Here is a 14,007-nt window from a genome sequence, read left to right as displayed (position 1 = left end):
AGGGATGGAACAGCTCCCCTATGAGGAAAGGCTGAGAGAGTTGGGGGTGTTCAGCCTGGAGAAGAGAAGGCTCCAGGGAGACCTTATTGCAGCCTTTCAGTACTTAAAGGGGGCTTATAAGAAAGATGGAGACAAACTTTTTAGCAGGGCCAGTAGCAATAGGACAAGGGGTAATGGTTTTAAACTAAAAGAGGGTAGATGCAGACTAGATATAGGGAAGAAATTTTTTCTGATGAGGGTGGTGAAACACTGGCAGAGGTTGCCCAGAGAGGTGGTAGATGCCCCATCCCTGGAAACATCCAAGGTCAGGTTGGACGGGGCTCTGAGCAATCTGATCTAGTTGAAGCTGTCCCTGCTCATGGCAGGGGGCTTGGACTAGATGACCTTTAAAGGTCCCTTCCAACTCAAACTATTCTATGATTCTATGAAACACAGGAATACAAAGCAGATTAGCAGTGTCCCCTCTGTTCAGCATTCAGAGAAGAGGAACAAGTTGATTCACGTTCTAATTTTCAGGGTAGCATCCCAGTCATCCACAATACGTGCATGCCTGGATCTGTAATTTAAATAGCCAAATTTCACAAGCAGTCTCTCTCTCTCAGCTATAGCCATTATTATTTATTTGTCCACTTACTATTTGTGGCCATGGGTTCTAGCGCAAATCAAGTCTCAAATATATTACAACTTCTCAAATTAAGGGTTCAACTACTACACAAGGAAACTGTCAGGAGACAACCATGTCATGAGAAGAGGACTGTGCTTTTAATAGTCTCCTCTCACATAAGTTAGCACAGTAAGTTGTATACTTGTGTCCAGAGACTGGCATATACTGACCAAATATTTGTATGCCAAAGTCTTACAAAACCTTCCCTCTAGCAAGCACTTCCAGAAGGCGGTAGATTTTTACTAAAACATGAGTATCCTTTCCTACCCTATCCTCCACAAAATAATATCCCACTGAGAAAGATTTCAGCTTTTACTTTGGAAATGGGGAAGGATGATGGCTTGAATGTAATGAACATGAATTAAGCTTTTTTTTTTTTTTCATCTGCTCACACCAGCATAAACAGATGGGACACAGTTCTTCTGCAGCATCCACAACTCAGAGAGGCCACAAAATGACTGTTTATATGAAATTCTTCATTTTGTTCTCCCCACCCATTTTTTAAACTTAGAGTAAACCAGAACCACCAGTTCTGGCTCTCCCAATAGAATATCTTCTTTGAAAACATTTATCATATGCCTAACTTCTCTAAATGGAAAATCAGCAATCTTGCGTGGATCAGTCAACTTTAATCTTCCTGAAGAAGAGACGACTCCCGTAAATTGTTACAAAAGCCTGTGTCATAAATATTCCAAATTGTGGTTTATAAGCATAGTGAGAAGCTGTAGACAAGAGAGGATAAATCCCAGGACTCAGGAAGGGCAGTGTAAACTACAGCCAAGCTGAGTGCCATTCTACTTAAGGAATTAAGGGAACAAACCTTGTAAACACTGTAAAGTACAACAATGGTTGTACTTATGCCAAACTCTTTGGCATACAGTCTTTGGTAACAGAGAAGGGCAAGGCAAAACATACCATTTCATGCAACTTCATTCACAACATCCTTTAACTAAATTATTTATAATATCTAATACATGAAAAACACTTAGGTAAGGCTTGGATAGGAATACTTCTGAACGCTGGGGAGACAGTTGAGACTAGATGCAAAACCTGGCTTTGTGTCCTTTGACTCCTTCCTAAGATCTGCACAGAATACAGACAGTTAAGCAAAAAAATATTTCATCCAGCCTCTGACAGAAATCAATGCAGACATTTCCAAAGGAGCAATATAAAGTCTTATTACAGCAGCAGTTCCCAGAGTTACAGTACATGGTGCAGCAGTGATCTCTCTAAATCCAAATCTTCTACTTGCTTTCAGATGGATCAAAAAAAAGACCTACAATCCCAAACTCTGGACTATACATTTTCACATGTTAATGCCACAGGAAATGCAATTAAGTTAAAGGCTAATATGATGACCAAACCTCCCATACTTCAGCAAGCACTTAAGCATATCTAGATTTCTCATATATAAGGTCATCATAAGGAGTTCTATAGCTTTCAGTTCCGAGAAGAAAGTACTCAAGCATTTAATCAATGATTTGTATGCTTTCGCATCCAGATTGATTTGCAGGTGCACATTTGTTTATTTGATTTATAAAACATAAATTAGTGCCTTAAACCTTGGCTCTGAGTATGTTAGCATAAATTTAATTTCACAGTAAAATTCAGTGCAAAAACTGCTCCTTCCAGTATAAAATAAAACATGCCAATAGAGAAAAAAACCCCACAAGTGTGGAACTAACAGCAAGACCCTTGGTGTTTTTGAAAGGTCCCTGCAAGGAAAAGCAAATTTTGCTGCATTCATAAAGACGAACCAGTTCTAAGTATAGACCCAACCACACCTCTCGCCTTAAAGTCAGAATGGTAGAGCTCTCCAATACAGGATCTCAAAGCTGGCATTCCTGGGCTTTGCTAAATCTTGGTTACCCTGCAACCCAATAGTACAAAGGGAGGAACTTGCTAAGTATTCTGTGCAGTTTTTCCTAAATTTCCTTTTTACTTTCTTCCAAACAAGAAACAAAAGTGTAAGACCTCCCAGGTGAAAGGGACAGAAATGCTGAAGATCCATGGTGTAAACTATGCAAGAAAGGCAAGAATGGTTCAGCCTGATTTACTATCAGAGGATTTAATGCGTTTATTTATTATCACAGAAAGAGGTGAAAAGTAAGGCAATAGCACATTCTTTCCTGTCAGCCAAAATGTGGACCACTGGTCACAAAAAAAGATTCTTCGCCTGGAACAAGAGTTGCAGAATTTGTTGAGTCAGCCATCATAAAGCATTGACAGAGAAAACTTGCCCATCTCTCAAGGTGCCTTTGTAAAGCCTCTTTAATATGCTATACCTGTCCCGCTACAGCCACTTAAACGTCGCGAAGTACAGGACATAAACTAAACACCCTTAAGGTATCAGTTCAGAAAAAGGAAATGTTACATAAAGCAGTACTTTAAAAATTCCTTTTCTCCTCCTCAGTGTGTAGGTATAATTTATAAAAAATTAATGAAATCTACTAAAAGATTTTAGGTTCTTAAATATCGGTTTCATCGTACCTTAAATTACATACGAGCTCTTTGCAATGTTTTAACAAACCTCTCAAAATTCCTTATAATGCATCTGCTGCTTATATATTTGACATTTACATTTTCAAATGCATTTTCTGCATATTTCAGTTAACCCATCACCATGTTATTTAGTTACTATTAGTTCAGCATTAACCACTGTACGCAAAAGGAAAGTCCAGTTCTAATATGAAAAATGTCCAACTCCTGCATTCAGAATCACATGATCTTTATTGGCAAAAGCAAAAGCTTTTACTTTGAATAAAAGTTGCACAAATACAAAAGGAACTTCAGTAATAGTTCTTGAATATTTACTAAAGGATGATTTGCTGTATCCAAATTACAGGGTCAATTGGTTCCATCTGCGCCAACTTTCTGAAAGTAATGGACATGCTACTGAAAGCACACCTAAGGTATAGGTAAGGACTCACAAAGAGTGTGAGCTTGTGCCACCAGTATTTAGGCAAAAAAACCCCTTTTTGCCTCTAAATGGAAGATACTTAATAGCTAGAAATAATAAAGACAAAATACAACTTTTGGATGCAACTCCTGCAGACTCAACATTTTTTTATCATATTTTTAAAAGATTGTTTTTTAATGGCTATGTACCTACTGTACAAGTTAAAGCTGGAAAATTAGTGCAAATATAGTTTAAGCTTTTCCTTATCGCTCTATTAGTCATATCCTAACTCTGGACACAATCAACTTCTTTGTGGTAACTCTGAAAAACAGAAAGGTCACTTAAGTTTCTGTTAAAAACAAGTAACTCCAAGAGAGAAATCATGAATTGGCAGTTGAAGGCAGCATGCAAGCAGCCTGTGTTCTGTGTTCTTCTCGTCTTAATCTTTTCATTGCTGTACAAGCAGACACAATAGGATTGGAAAGTGTGTCCTCTTTAGTTCTGTACTTCAGCAGAAATACCTGTGTTCGGGTGTTCACTGATTGTTCACTTAGGCTCATCCTGGTAAACTAGTCCTGGTAGCAGCTTACTTTAACAATATAGCAAAACCAAAGGCACCATACTCTATCTAAACCAATATCTTTCACTTGGTGTACCAGCTCAGAAACACAAAGGAATTCATTTAAAGGGAAACATCTTAACTATCTCATAGGAGACCAAACCTTAAAGCTTCAATAAAAGCACTGAAGCTTCAATAAAACACCACCACCACAAAACACCCAACAAACCCCAACCCACCAACCTTCTCATGTAGGAGCAGAGATAGTCTGATCTTCAAATGCCATATAAACACATAATACAGTTAAAAGAATGCACAAGCACACTTACAGATTAGTAATGCTTTCCTTAATCAAACTTAAACATATATAAATATACATGCATCTTTTTCTTTTCCAAATGCATAAGTTAATGCCTAAGCCCTGTCTTGAGCCATGTGAAAATATACTTGCTACCCTCATACAAATAAGTCCAGTTTTCACAAACCAACAGCAAGAAAATATACATTCACATTTTTGCTGACTCAAAATAATCAACATAAAAGCAAAAAGTCTGCTGGTTTTAACCCTAAAAATTGTTTTAAATTATGTTTTAAAATGTTATTTTGATTTATAATACAAATCTCAAAACTTTCTGTAAGTACTGAAACAAATTTTGATTTTTTGTCTATTTGAACAGAAACAATTTTCAGAATTCAGTGTGAACTTATCAAAATTGCTTTCATTGTTCTGAAACTGCATTTCTACAATAAATTACATACTGAGAAATCCCCCAACTACCAAATTCTAATAACTGCCATCCTAAATCTGCATGTGTTAAAGGCATGAACACTTCTCATTCTACAGTTCACATAGCATTTAAGTAAAAATACTTTCCACACTGACATCTAGTGAAGTTTTACAGTACGAAGAAAAAGCCTCTTCTAATACTTTGCACTTCCAGAAAGTTTTTCATCTTCCAAATTACCTGTATTTTAGATTAATAGAATTTGCAACACATTTGTACATCACGCGCTATTTTCTTTTGAAAGATATTTTGCCACTATTTGTAGTAACTAACACGTTTACCTGCCAAAGGGTCAGACATTCCGATGGGTACATTAGAGAAAGTTATAATGATAAGATCTGGTGTAATTAAATTTAAAACATGAGTAGCAAAGTTACTGTTTTCCTGTTATGCCATATGTACTTATAAGGGCTAAACGTCCAACATTAACAAAACAATTTACCAAATTCAGTGGGAATTACGAATGCAGAAGATTTTAATTCATACGTTTTAGATATTAATAAGACAAGTCATCTCTCTTCTCTATGCAGTATCCAGAAAGCTTGTATTCCTACATTCTCTTTGTAATCAATGAAGAAAGAGAGGTTCCTCTGGGAATACCTAAATTAGTCTCCTGCTCTGAATCATCCCAGAGCTTACACTTGGTAGGCTTTATGAACAGCACACATAGTCTTTGAGGGTGCAGAAGTGGAGGGACTGTTAGGGAGAGCTTGTGAATTTCTTGACCCCATAGCTGCCCGTCTACTCGCACAGGGACAACATACAATCTCAGATACCTTCTACTCTCCTTGAGCTACGCTCCAGGGAGGCAAGACATGATGTTGTACCAGCTACAACATTAATTTCAGCACTCATTAAGGTTCTAAAGGCAAAGTCTCATTTTTATGCCTCATCAAAAAAAGGCAGTTAAGCACTGCCTGACACAACATACAGGAGGTTCAGTGCTAACTCTGGGGAAAATGTATCACCTATTGAATCACAAGCAAACCTATAAATGCTTTCTGCAGTGACAGATATTCAAAGAGAGACAGATTATGCATTTTCCCCTCTCATTAGTGGTTGTAACTCCAGCTACGAGTTTGGGCTCTGCTTTTTCAGACTGCCGCACAGAACCAATTGACTTCTTGAGTCTTTCTAGCCTCAAAACACAAAGGAGAAGGGAAGGTTCATTTAGACAGAGATCACACTTAAAACAGAAACATTCCTGGGCAAAGGGTTTTCAAAACCTTCTTGGTAAAAACTACAAGTCCAGAAGTGCAGAAAATCCTGATCTAGGGACTGGGACCCCAGTACTTCTGTTTGAGCTTCAATCTGCTGACACCATGGCTATTGGCTTCACAAGATGAGTCTGGAAAGCTAGATGTTTTCTGGTGCTTGAGGGAGGTGAGGGAAAAAACAGCTGGATACTAAATTATGTTTTGGCTAAAAGCTGCCTGAAGCTAAATTACACACTTGTAATCACTTCAATTGCAAAGCAAAAATACTAGTAATTAATTGTGGCAATGTGATAGGATTTAAAGCAACCAAACAGAATTCTTGGTAGTATATAAAATATAAAAATCTGAAAGCTAGCAACATTTTATGTACTGAAACCAGTTCCACTTGCAATGGCATAAGAATGCGTTTCTCCAGTCAATAACCTTCTCTTCATCTGAGTCTAATCTTGACAACAGAAACACCATCAAGAATTATGAAATGGAAAAAATGGCTTCTGTTTAAAACGAGGAACTCTTAATACTTGCACTCTATTTTGTACTTCATCACAGAGAAGCTCAATAATCTGAGGTAAAGCTGCCAGATGTCCAGGTTTCTCCAGACACAGCCCTTTTTTTCTACACAGAAATTCTGTCCTGGCAAAAAAAAAAAAAAAAAAAAAAAGACAAATTTGGCCATTTGCCTGGAATTTCCACATGCTGGGTAGCACAGTCAGGTGGTAGCTCTAATGTGGCTGCTTGATGCTTGGAAATCCTGGACAATGTATACCCACTGGGACTTTTGTGCATCCAAATAGAGTTACCTTGTGTACAGAACGTACCTAGCATGCTCCCTTTACTGAGTACTCCTGAGTAAGACATGCCAGATAGGATCCAAATTCTGTCCTGAATTTCCTGGACATAAATATGAGAGCCCTCACATGAAGCACTCACTCTAAGGCAATCTTCTAAGTGCATCCACAACTTGCATATGCATATGAGAAAGCTGGAACAATGCATAGGGTCACCAAGGTATTTACTAGTTCAAGATAGGTAGCAACAGGCACACACATGTTAGTACACACATCTGAAGATTCAGAACTAGATTTACAGGGACCTAGCACCTGGTTGTGTAGCCCAAATTAAGACTTCTGGAATAAAAAAAAAAATTTTTTTAAAAAGTAAGAGAAGATTTAGATGCTTAGAAAGGGGACACACACTGGGCAGCAATTAGAGCAGCAGTAACTACAGACAGACAAGAAGAAAGGCTGAAGAGTTTGTAAGTACTACACAACTTATCCTGAGATTTGAGAAGATACCTCCTTCCAGTTAGGATTCATAGTCTTTAGCCATCGCGGAGTGAGGTGGACCAGGTTTTGTTTGTTTGTCTTAAAGAAAAAGAACAAATCCTTCATTTCAGAGAAAGAACAATGCCCTAAAAAAAGGGGCCCCAGCTTCAAGACATTTAATATCGAATACTCATTCGATTAAAATACAGAAATTCCAAATGGCATAGGAATTAAAGCCAGGTTTCCCTTACTTCGCATGTATAATGTAACTATCAGGTCACAATCACATTTTCTCCCTCATTCTTCCAATTTCTTAACTAATTCCATACAGAAATGAGTTTTAATAAGGAAAGTTGATAATGCCTGCAGGTCCAGGCAATCTACAAATTTACAGTTACTGCATGTTTCCCAGAGAAAGGCGATGTGCCTTGAACTCTCATCCACATCCTGGGTACCTGCTCTCCGGCTGAACCAGCAGGTCACAGGAAGCAGCATCCCTGCTTCTAACAGCCATTTTGTGGGATGCCTCACAAGTTGCACTCAACAGCTCACTTAGCGGCGGTCACCTCTCAGTTAACACAGACTGAGGAACCTCTATTTAATGGAGCCTAAAAGATTTTCTATATATTTAATAGATGCCAAGCTATGCAAAACCATGAAAACTGCGGTATTAGAGAGCTTGGCCAAAAGCGGTGATGCAGGATGTTTTTCTGAGTACAATGGCCTTGCTGTTTCTTTGCCCGATTGTTTGCTGATCAGTGGTGGATGAGGGTTCTGTATGTTGCAAAATGTGTGAGAAATTGCTTTTGGATGGCCTTGCAGTTTCTGAAGAAGATAAGGACTTTAGCCCTTTTAGGTAACTTAGCTTAGAAGTATCCATATGAATTACGTCAAAATGTAAGCATAGATAATAGAAGCATTCTTTAGGATAAGATGTATCAAACATGCAGAAGATCACACTGCGCAGAATCATCCGAGAAGGGTCAAGTAGTGGACGAGTGAGGAAGACTATGGAAGACCACCAGAGGACTCCTGAAGACCACCAGAGACCTTCAATGTGCCTGCATAAAGGACATTTGCATATGCTAATAGTTTCCCAGAAAACTAATGAATATATATAACATTTCTTGGAAATCTAGTGAATATGTATGTAGAACATGTACTTAACCTGCACAATTAGGCCTGACAGTGTGCACGATAGGTGGAGCGATCCCCCGTGCACCCAGTGCTGCAATAAAGAATGCCTGCTTTCTAAAACTCCAAAATTGAGTCTTAGAGAGTTTCTTCGACCAGCTTTTTCGGTATCAGCGGAATTTTAGGTATGTAAAGGATCTTCAGTCCAAAAGCAATATGCATCCAGGTAGCCGCAGAATGGAAGTTTTAAGAATCTTTAGATCTAGATCTTTAGATCTAGACAGATATTAAGCCCCTGAAACGTTAAGTCCATTTTTCCAATCTTTATAAAAGGCACGAGATCTCTCTGTCTCTCACAGACATGCTGTTCTGGTTGGACTTGATGATCTTAGAGGTCTTTCCCAAACTTAATGATTTGATTTGATTTTTGATTCAATGATGTTTGTTAATGTATACTTACATACAGGATATAGCATGATATCCTAGCATGGATGGCAGAAAACCCCTGTGATTTCTACAGTAGTAGTAACCACTGCATACATGGAAACTGATAGGTAAGGGCTTTTCTTCATTAAAAAAAACTTATTAAAAAAGCTTGACAAGGATTCAGTGAAACACTTTACCATGGAAACCCTGAATATTATTATTTAGGGTCTCTGGCCAAACTCAGTCTCATTAACAATACATTTTAATGTTCATTGCCAAAAAATTATGCTGGCACAATATTACAAGATTGAAAGTAAAGATTCATTTAAAGAACAGATATTTCAAAGTTAAAAATTAGTACAGCTTTAATTCTTCATCAGTGAACAACACATATTACCAAAATAATCTCTCTATTACTATTGTTAACATCATCACATCCAGATTTAATGAGACTGCCCCAGTGTTTAACAACCATATTGTGATTTTGAGAGCCCCTACCTGTTTCAGGTTATTAACGGAAGTCTTCTGATATTGACAGATCTCCTGATTTCATCAGAACAGGCTAGATGGCCTTGGTCTCATTTTTTCAACTTGACACAAGATGGTAGAAAAGGGCAGGCATGGGCAATACCTAATTCTCCAGGTTGTCCTACAGTGCTGTAAGCTGTTTGTGGTGACAATATGCAGTGGGTCTAGATGGATCCAATCACTGGAAACCATTCAAAAGCATACACACAGTGTCAGCCTCAGAATGGGGCAACAAAAATCTTACTGAATCCCAGACTGACTCTGTATTTGCCTTCTACAGAAAAATGGTGGTTAATATGCTAAACTGAAAGGATGTCTGAAAAATTAAACCATACATCTCTGTCTGGTATCATAGCAAATTCAGTAAGTAGCTGTTTAGAGACAAAGTGGGGAAGTCATCTGAGCTCAAGCAAAATAGATTAGTTTTTGCTGAAATCAATGCAAGAACCCAACACTAGCAGCTGAACTCAAAATCTTCAAGAATAGCACGGATAAAAGAGCTCATTTCCATACAATCCCTCTGGACTGATCTGAAACAAGAAAGAAAACTGACGTCTGAACATCTGGTACCACCACAATACAGAGTATGAACAGCTCTGCTACCCTTTCATTTCTGTGCCATATTGAAGGACTGAAATTACTACCTTGGATGATTCTGAACCATGGTCAAAAGATGTAACAAGTTCCAAATTCCCCCTGCCAACAGAAACAAAGACACTGTAAGGGCACCTGCTTAGCCATCAATCAGGAGCCAGGCTGCCTCACTTAACATCCAATTCTAAAACCCTCCACTAAGCAGGCCATGCTTGAAAGCAAGGTCTGCTTTAATTTAGTAAAATGTGCTTCATTACATAAATGACTGACAAAGATCTTTTTTTTTTTTCTCTTATAAGCAATCATAAACGTATGCCTCTCACATTCTTTAAAGCACCAAACAACATTTCAGTGTATTATTTTCTTAATTTTTGGAGGACCTAGGGCCAAGCTCATTAATGAACTTAGTCTTTGAAAATCAACTAAATCTACTTATACAAGGAAATTAGCCAAAGTTTGTCTTCATTAGACTTGAGACTCAGGCCAACCTGACCTGCTTAAGGAAAAAAAAGAAGAAAACAATAATCACCAACATCAATCCCTTGCCACACTGTGCTTGTGTAATTAGCTTACTGAAATCAATTAAACACATGAAAATGCATCTATAAATAAATAAATGCTAAAATGCTAGATGAGAAGACTTAATTATTCTTCCAAGTTCAGTGACAGACGCTCAAATCATTCCATGTTCTCTTGCTGACAACTTTAGAAAGGATACCTTTCCCATCCAAAAAATTCTACCAGACACCAATTAAAGATATTCTGATTTTGTTCACACTCAGATCAAACAGGATGTTTTTAATACAACCTCCTATGAAATCACGGAGGAAACGCTCCAGAATCACAGAATACCTCAGACACAAACAACAGATTAAGTAAGACTTCCTCTACCTTCAAGCCATCTGCTAGTTTGCCAATGAAACTTCAGAGAAAGAATATTTAGGGCAGGCTTCATCTCACCTAATTTTATCCATCTAAACTTTTGACTTGAAGCATAAGGTCTCTATTTAGGCTTCTCCTGCAGTCAGCTGAATAGAGATGGGTGTTTCTAGAGAAAATAAATCCCACTTGAAGATATATGTCCAAAAACTTAACTCATCTGCACCTTAAGTTAGGCAGAGGTTTATCTCACCTACCATTCACTGGTCAAATTAAATATAAATATATTCATACACTAAGGATGGTACTCATCTCACTGAAATGGGGTAATAATAGTGTTGAGCTCAATCTCTCTACTTTTCCATTGGTCAAAAGAGAACAACGTATTTCTCAAGCAAGTATTTTAAAATTGAATGAAGCATATTATGGGGGCATTTCTCTCTCAAACCATCTATATGGGCTGCCTGCATAGCTATGTCAAACTAGGCATTTCATTTAAGACAATGGAAACATGAGCAAGATGAATTCCTGACTTAGTGCACAGCACCACAAACATACGTTTAGATTTAGCTGAGCAGATACTGAGTGTTTAAATTTCACCTCCCTAACTCTAACAATACATTTAGAGTATTTTGAGTACTAACAGTGTTAATTTAAATTCACCTTAGCATTGGTAGGGGGTGTTGGCACACCTGGAAGTCTAGAGGATGAGTCTAAATCCATGTGGAACAAAATCAAGCAGAAAGCCTGCAGAACACAGAAGATAACTGAATGCATGGAACAACCTGGGCTGGCAGCAATAGCATTAAGTCCATTAGTTGTCATTAGAACGAACTACACCACCATGGGCTTTGCCAGTCCAGTCCAAACACAATGAACTGGCCTATCCAGATTACTCCTTGAAATGGTGAAGTCAGTCAAGTTTTGGTCAGACTTATGATCTTTGGGAACACCAGTGTGTAATATGATTTCAAGCACGGATGCTTATCCGTTAAGAACTGCAATAAAAACACCTTGCAATTTTCAGTCAATTTAACAATTTGGGGGAAGAAGGTGAAAAACACACCTTTATATCCTGCTACAACACTGTTTGCTTTCTCAGTTAAATTCTTAATATCTTTGATAGCTTTGCAAATAGAGTAAATACTGTTTTCTAACACAGATGCAGGTCCTCAAATAAGATAAACAAGACAGCTTGCTGTAAAGCAGCTCTATTTAGCGCTAGTAGCTTGCAATGTGTTTAATGATGGGGACAATCTGCTGACATGCCACAAATATAAGTGTAATTTTTAAATGCCACTGATATTCAGAGGTTTAGGTGATTTTGTTTTAAAACCTTCACTTCATATGAAATACATTATTTAAAGGAAGAAAATGATGTGACATAGAAACATGACAGATTGTTCAGAAATCATACTAACTACAATAACCTCTTAAATTATGTTTAATTCTGTAATGCTTCTTTTTCAGAAAAAAAACCAAAACACAACAAACCAAAGAAACAAACCAAACTTCTGGGGTGCAGAAATCCTATCCAGGTGGAGTTCATAGGCAGGTAAAATAGAAGCAATAACCAACAGACAATTTTAGTTGTAATGTCAGGGCACACCTATGTGTGCAACTCCTGCAGACATACCTGAGCTAGTTTACATAATATCAGCAATATGAATACACCAGCCAGCAACTCAGCAGTGCTGTCCAGTCACTCACAGATTCATTCCCCTTTTTGGGTGGATGTTGCAACCTCATTTAAATACTTTGCTGCTGCAGTTGTCACCATCTCAACTCAATGCTTTGAAACAAACTGCAGTATGTCTGTGAACCAGAGTAATGTTTCAACTGCAACACAAAAGCATTCTAATAGGCAGATACCACCTAATTCTCAACTATCCACTTACAATAATGAGAAAATGCTGGACTGATTTCCTGGACCTTCCTAAGGCAAATGTCAATTATGTTCTCCTCTGATATAAAAGCCTCATGGAAACTGGTCAGTTTTACTGCTCCTGTTTCCTCCTGAACTATTTCACCCTGACCTAAAACACTTGAATTAATGGATCTCACCTGAGGAAATATTTTTTTTAAATACTCATTTGAATTTAAATAATTCCTTCTATTTGATTTAATTAACTTTCCTGTTCCCCACGTAAAGTAGAGCAGCATTAATTATCTCCCTTTTACAGACTGAGAAGGTGAGTCTCACTAAAATTCAGTGACTTGCTCACAGGCCGAGAAGAGCTCCATGGTAGAGAAGGAAACTGAACCAAGAACCTGAACAAGATGGAAATAAGATTTCCAATGAGATCAGTGGAAGTTATTTAAATCACATGCTGCTGTAGGTCCCCTGACACCCATTTGTGAGCTTCAAGATATGATGTTAAAGGACAACATCAGGGACCCACCAACAATATTCTAGAACTGTAATACTGAACAACCAGCCAGTCAACACACTTAAATAACCAACCAGACAGTCAACACACTTAAATCACTATCAAGCCCAATTATGAGAACAGCTGTAAACCAGTAAAATGTCAGAGTATCATAAGCAATTGCATTAGCCTTCTTTTCTCTTCTACTCCCCATTTTTTTCTTTTTCAAAGGACAGCAAGGCTTCCAGGATAATCCTCTATGCACCATATGTGCTCTTCTTCCCAACTCCAAGGTCTAGGATTATAAAATAAAAGCTGAGATCCTCACAGGTATATAGTTTCCTGAGGTAGGGCTTCAAGACACCAAGTAAATTCAATAAATGAGAATTGACAATGGCAACACTAGCACCTTGCATGTGTCTATAAGCAATGTCTCATGGGTAATTACATGCCAGTCAATTGGTCAAAAAGATTAGCTAAGAAGCTCAAAACACTGCCATTTCCTTTACAGAAATTTTAAAGGCAATCTACTCAGTCTGCATAAAGCAAGCTTTACACTCTTAGCACACTTACTAATGAGTATGCTTCATACCACCACCATTACTCCTTTTATACTCTTTCTGGGTTTACAGTTTTATTGCCCAGATGGCTTTCTGAAAGAACAGGTCAGGTATTTTCATTTTCACTT

The 14,007-nt window shown here is 37.9% G+C and overlaps 1 protein-coding gene across 2 annotated transcripts in view; it reads right to left on the bottom strand.

Moving 5' to 3' along the window:
- LOC128139639 (cytochrome c oxidase assembly protein COX16 homolog, mitochondrial) overlaps window positions 1-14,007 on the bottom strand; it is a 49,772-nt gene that overhangs the window by 18,397 nt on the left and 17,368 nt on the right. The window contains exon 3 of one of the 2 annotated variants that reach the window (XM_052782326.1): window positions 6,646-6,757. The exons of the other annotated variant lie outside the window; for it this stretch is intronic. Within the exon in view, the coding sequence (XP_052638286.1) occupies window positions 6,646-6,757 (112 nt within the window). The remainder of the gene's footprint in view (window positions 1-6,645; window positions 6,758-14,007) is intronic. 2 annotated transcript variants of the gene reach the window in all.

The sequence above is a fragment of the Harpia harpyja genome, chromosome 3 (assembly GCF_026419915.1).
Source record: "Harpia harpyja isolate bHarHar1 chromosome 3, bHarHar1 primary haplotype, whole genome shotgun sequence".
Taxonomy (NCBI): domain Eukaryota; kingdom Metazoa; phylum Chordata; class Aves; order Accipitriformes; family Accipitridae; genus Harpia; species Harpia harpyja.
This window is presented reverse-complemented; position numbering and strand designations above follow the sequence as displayed.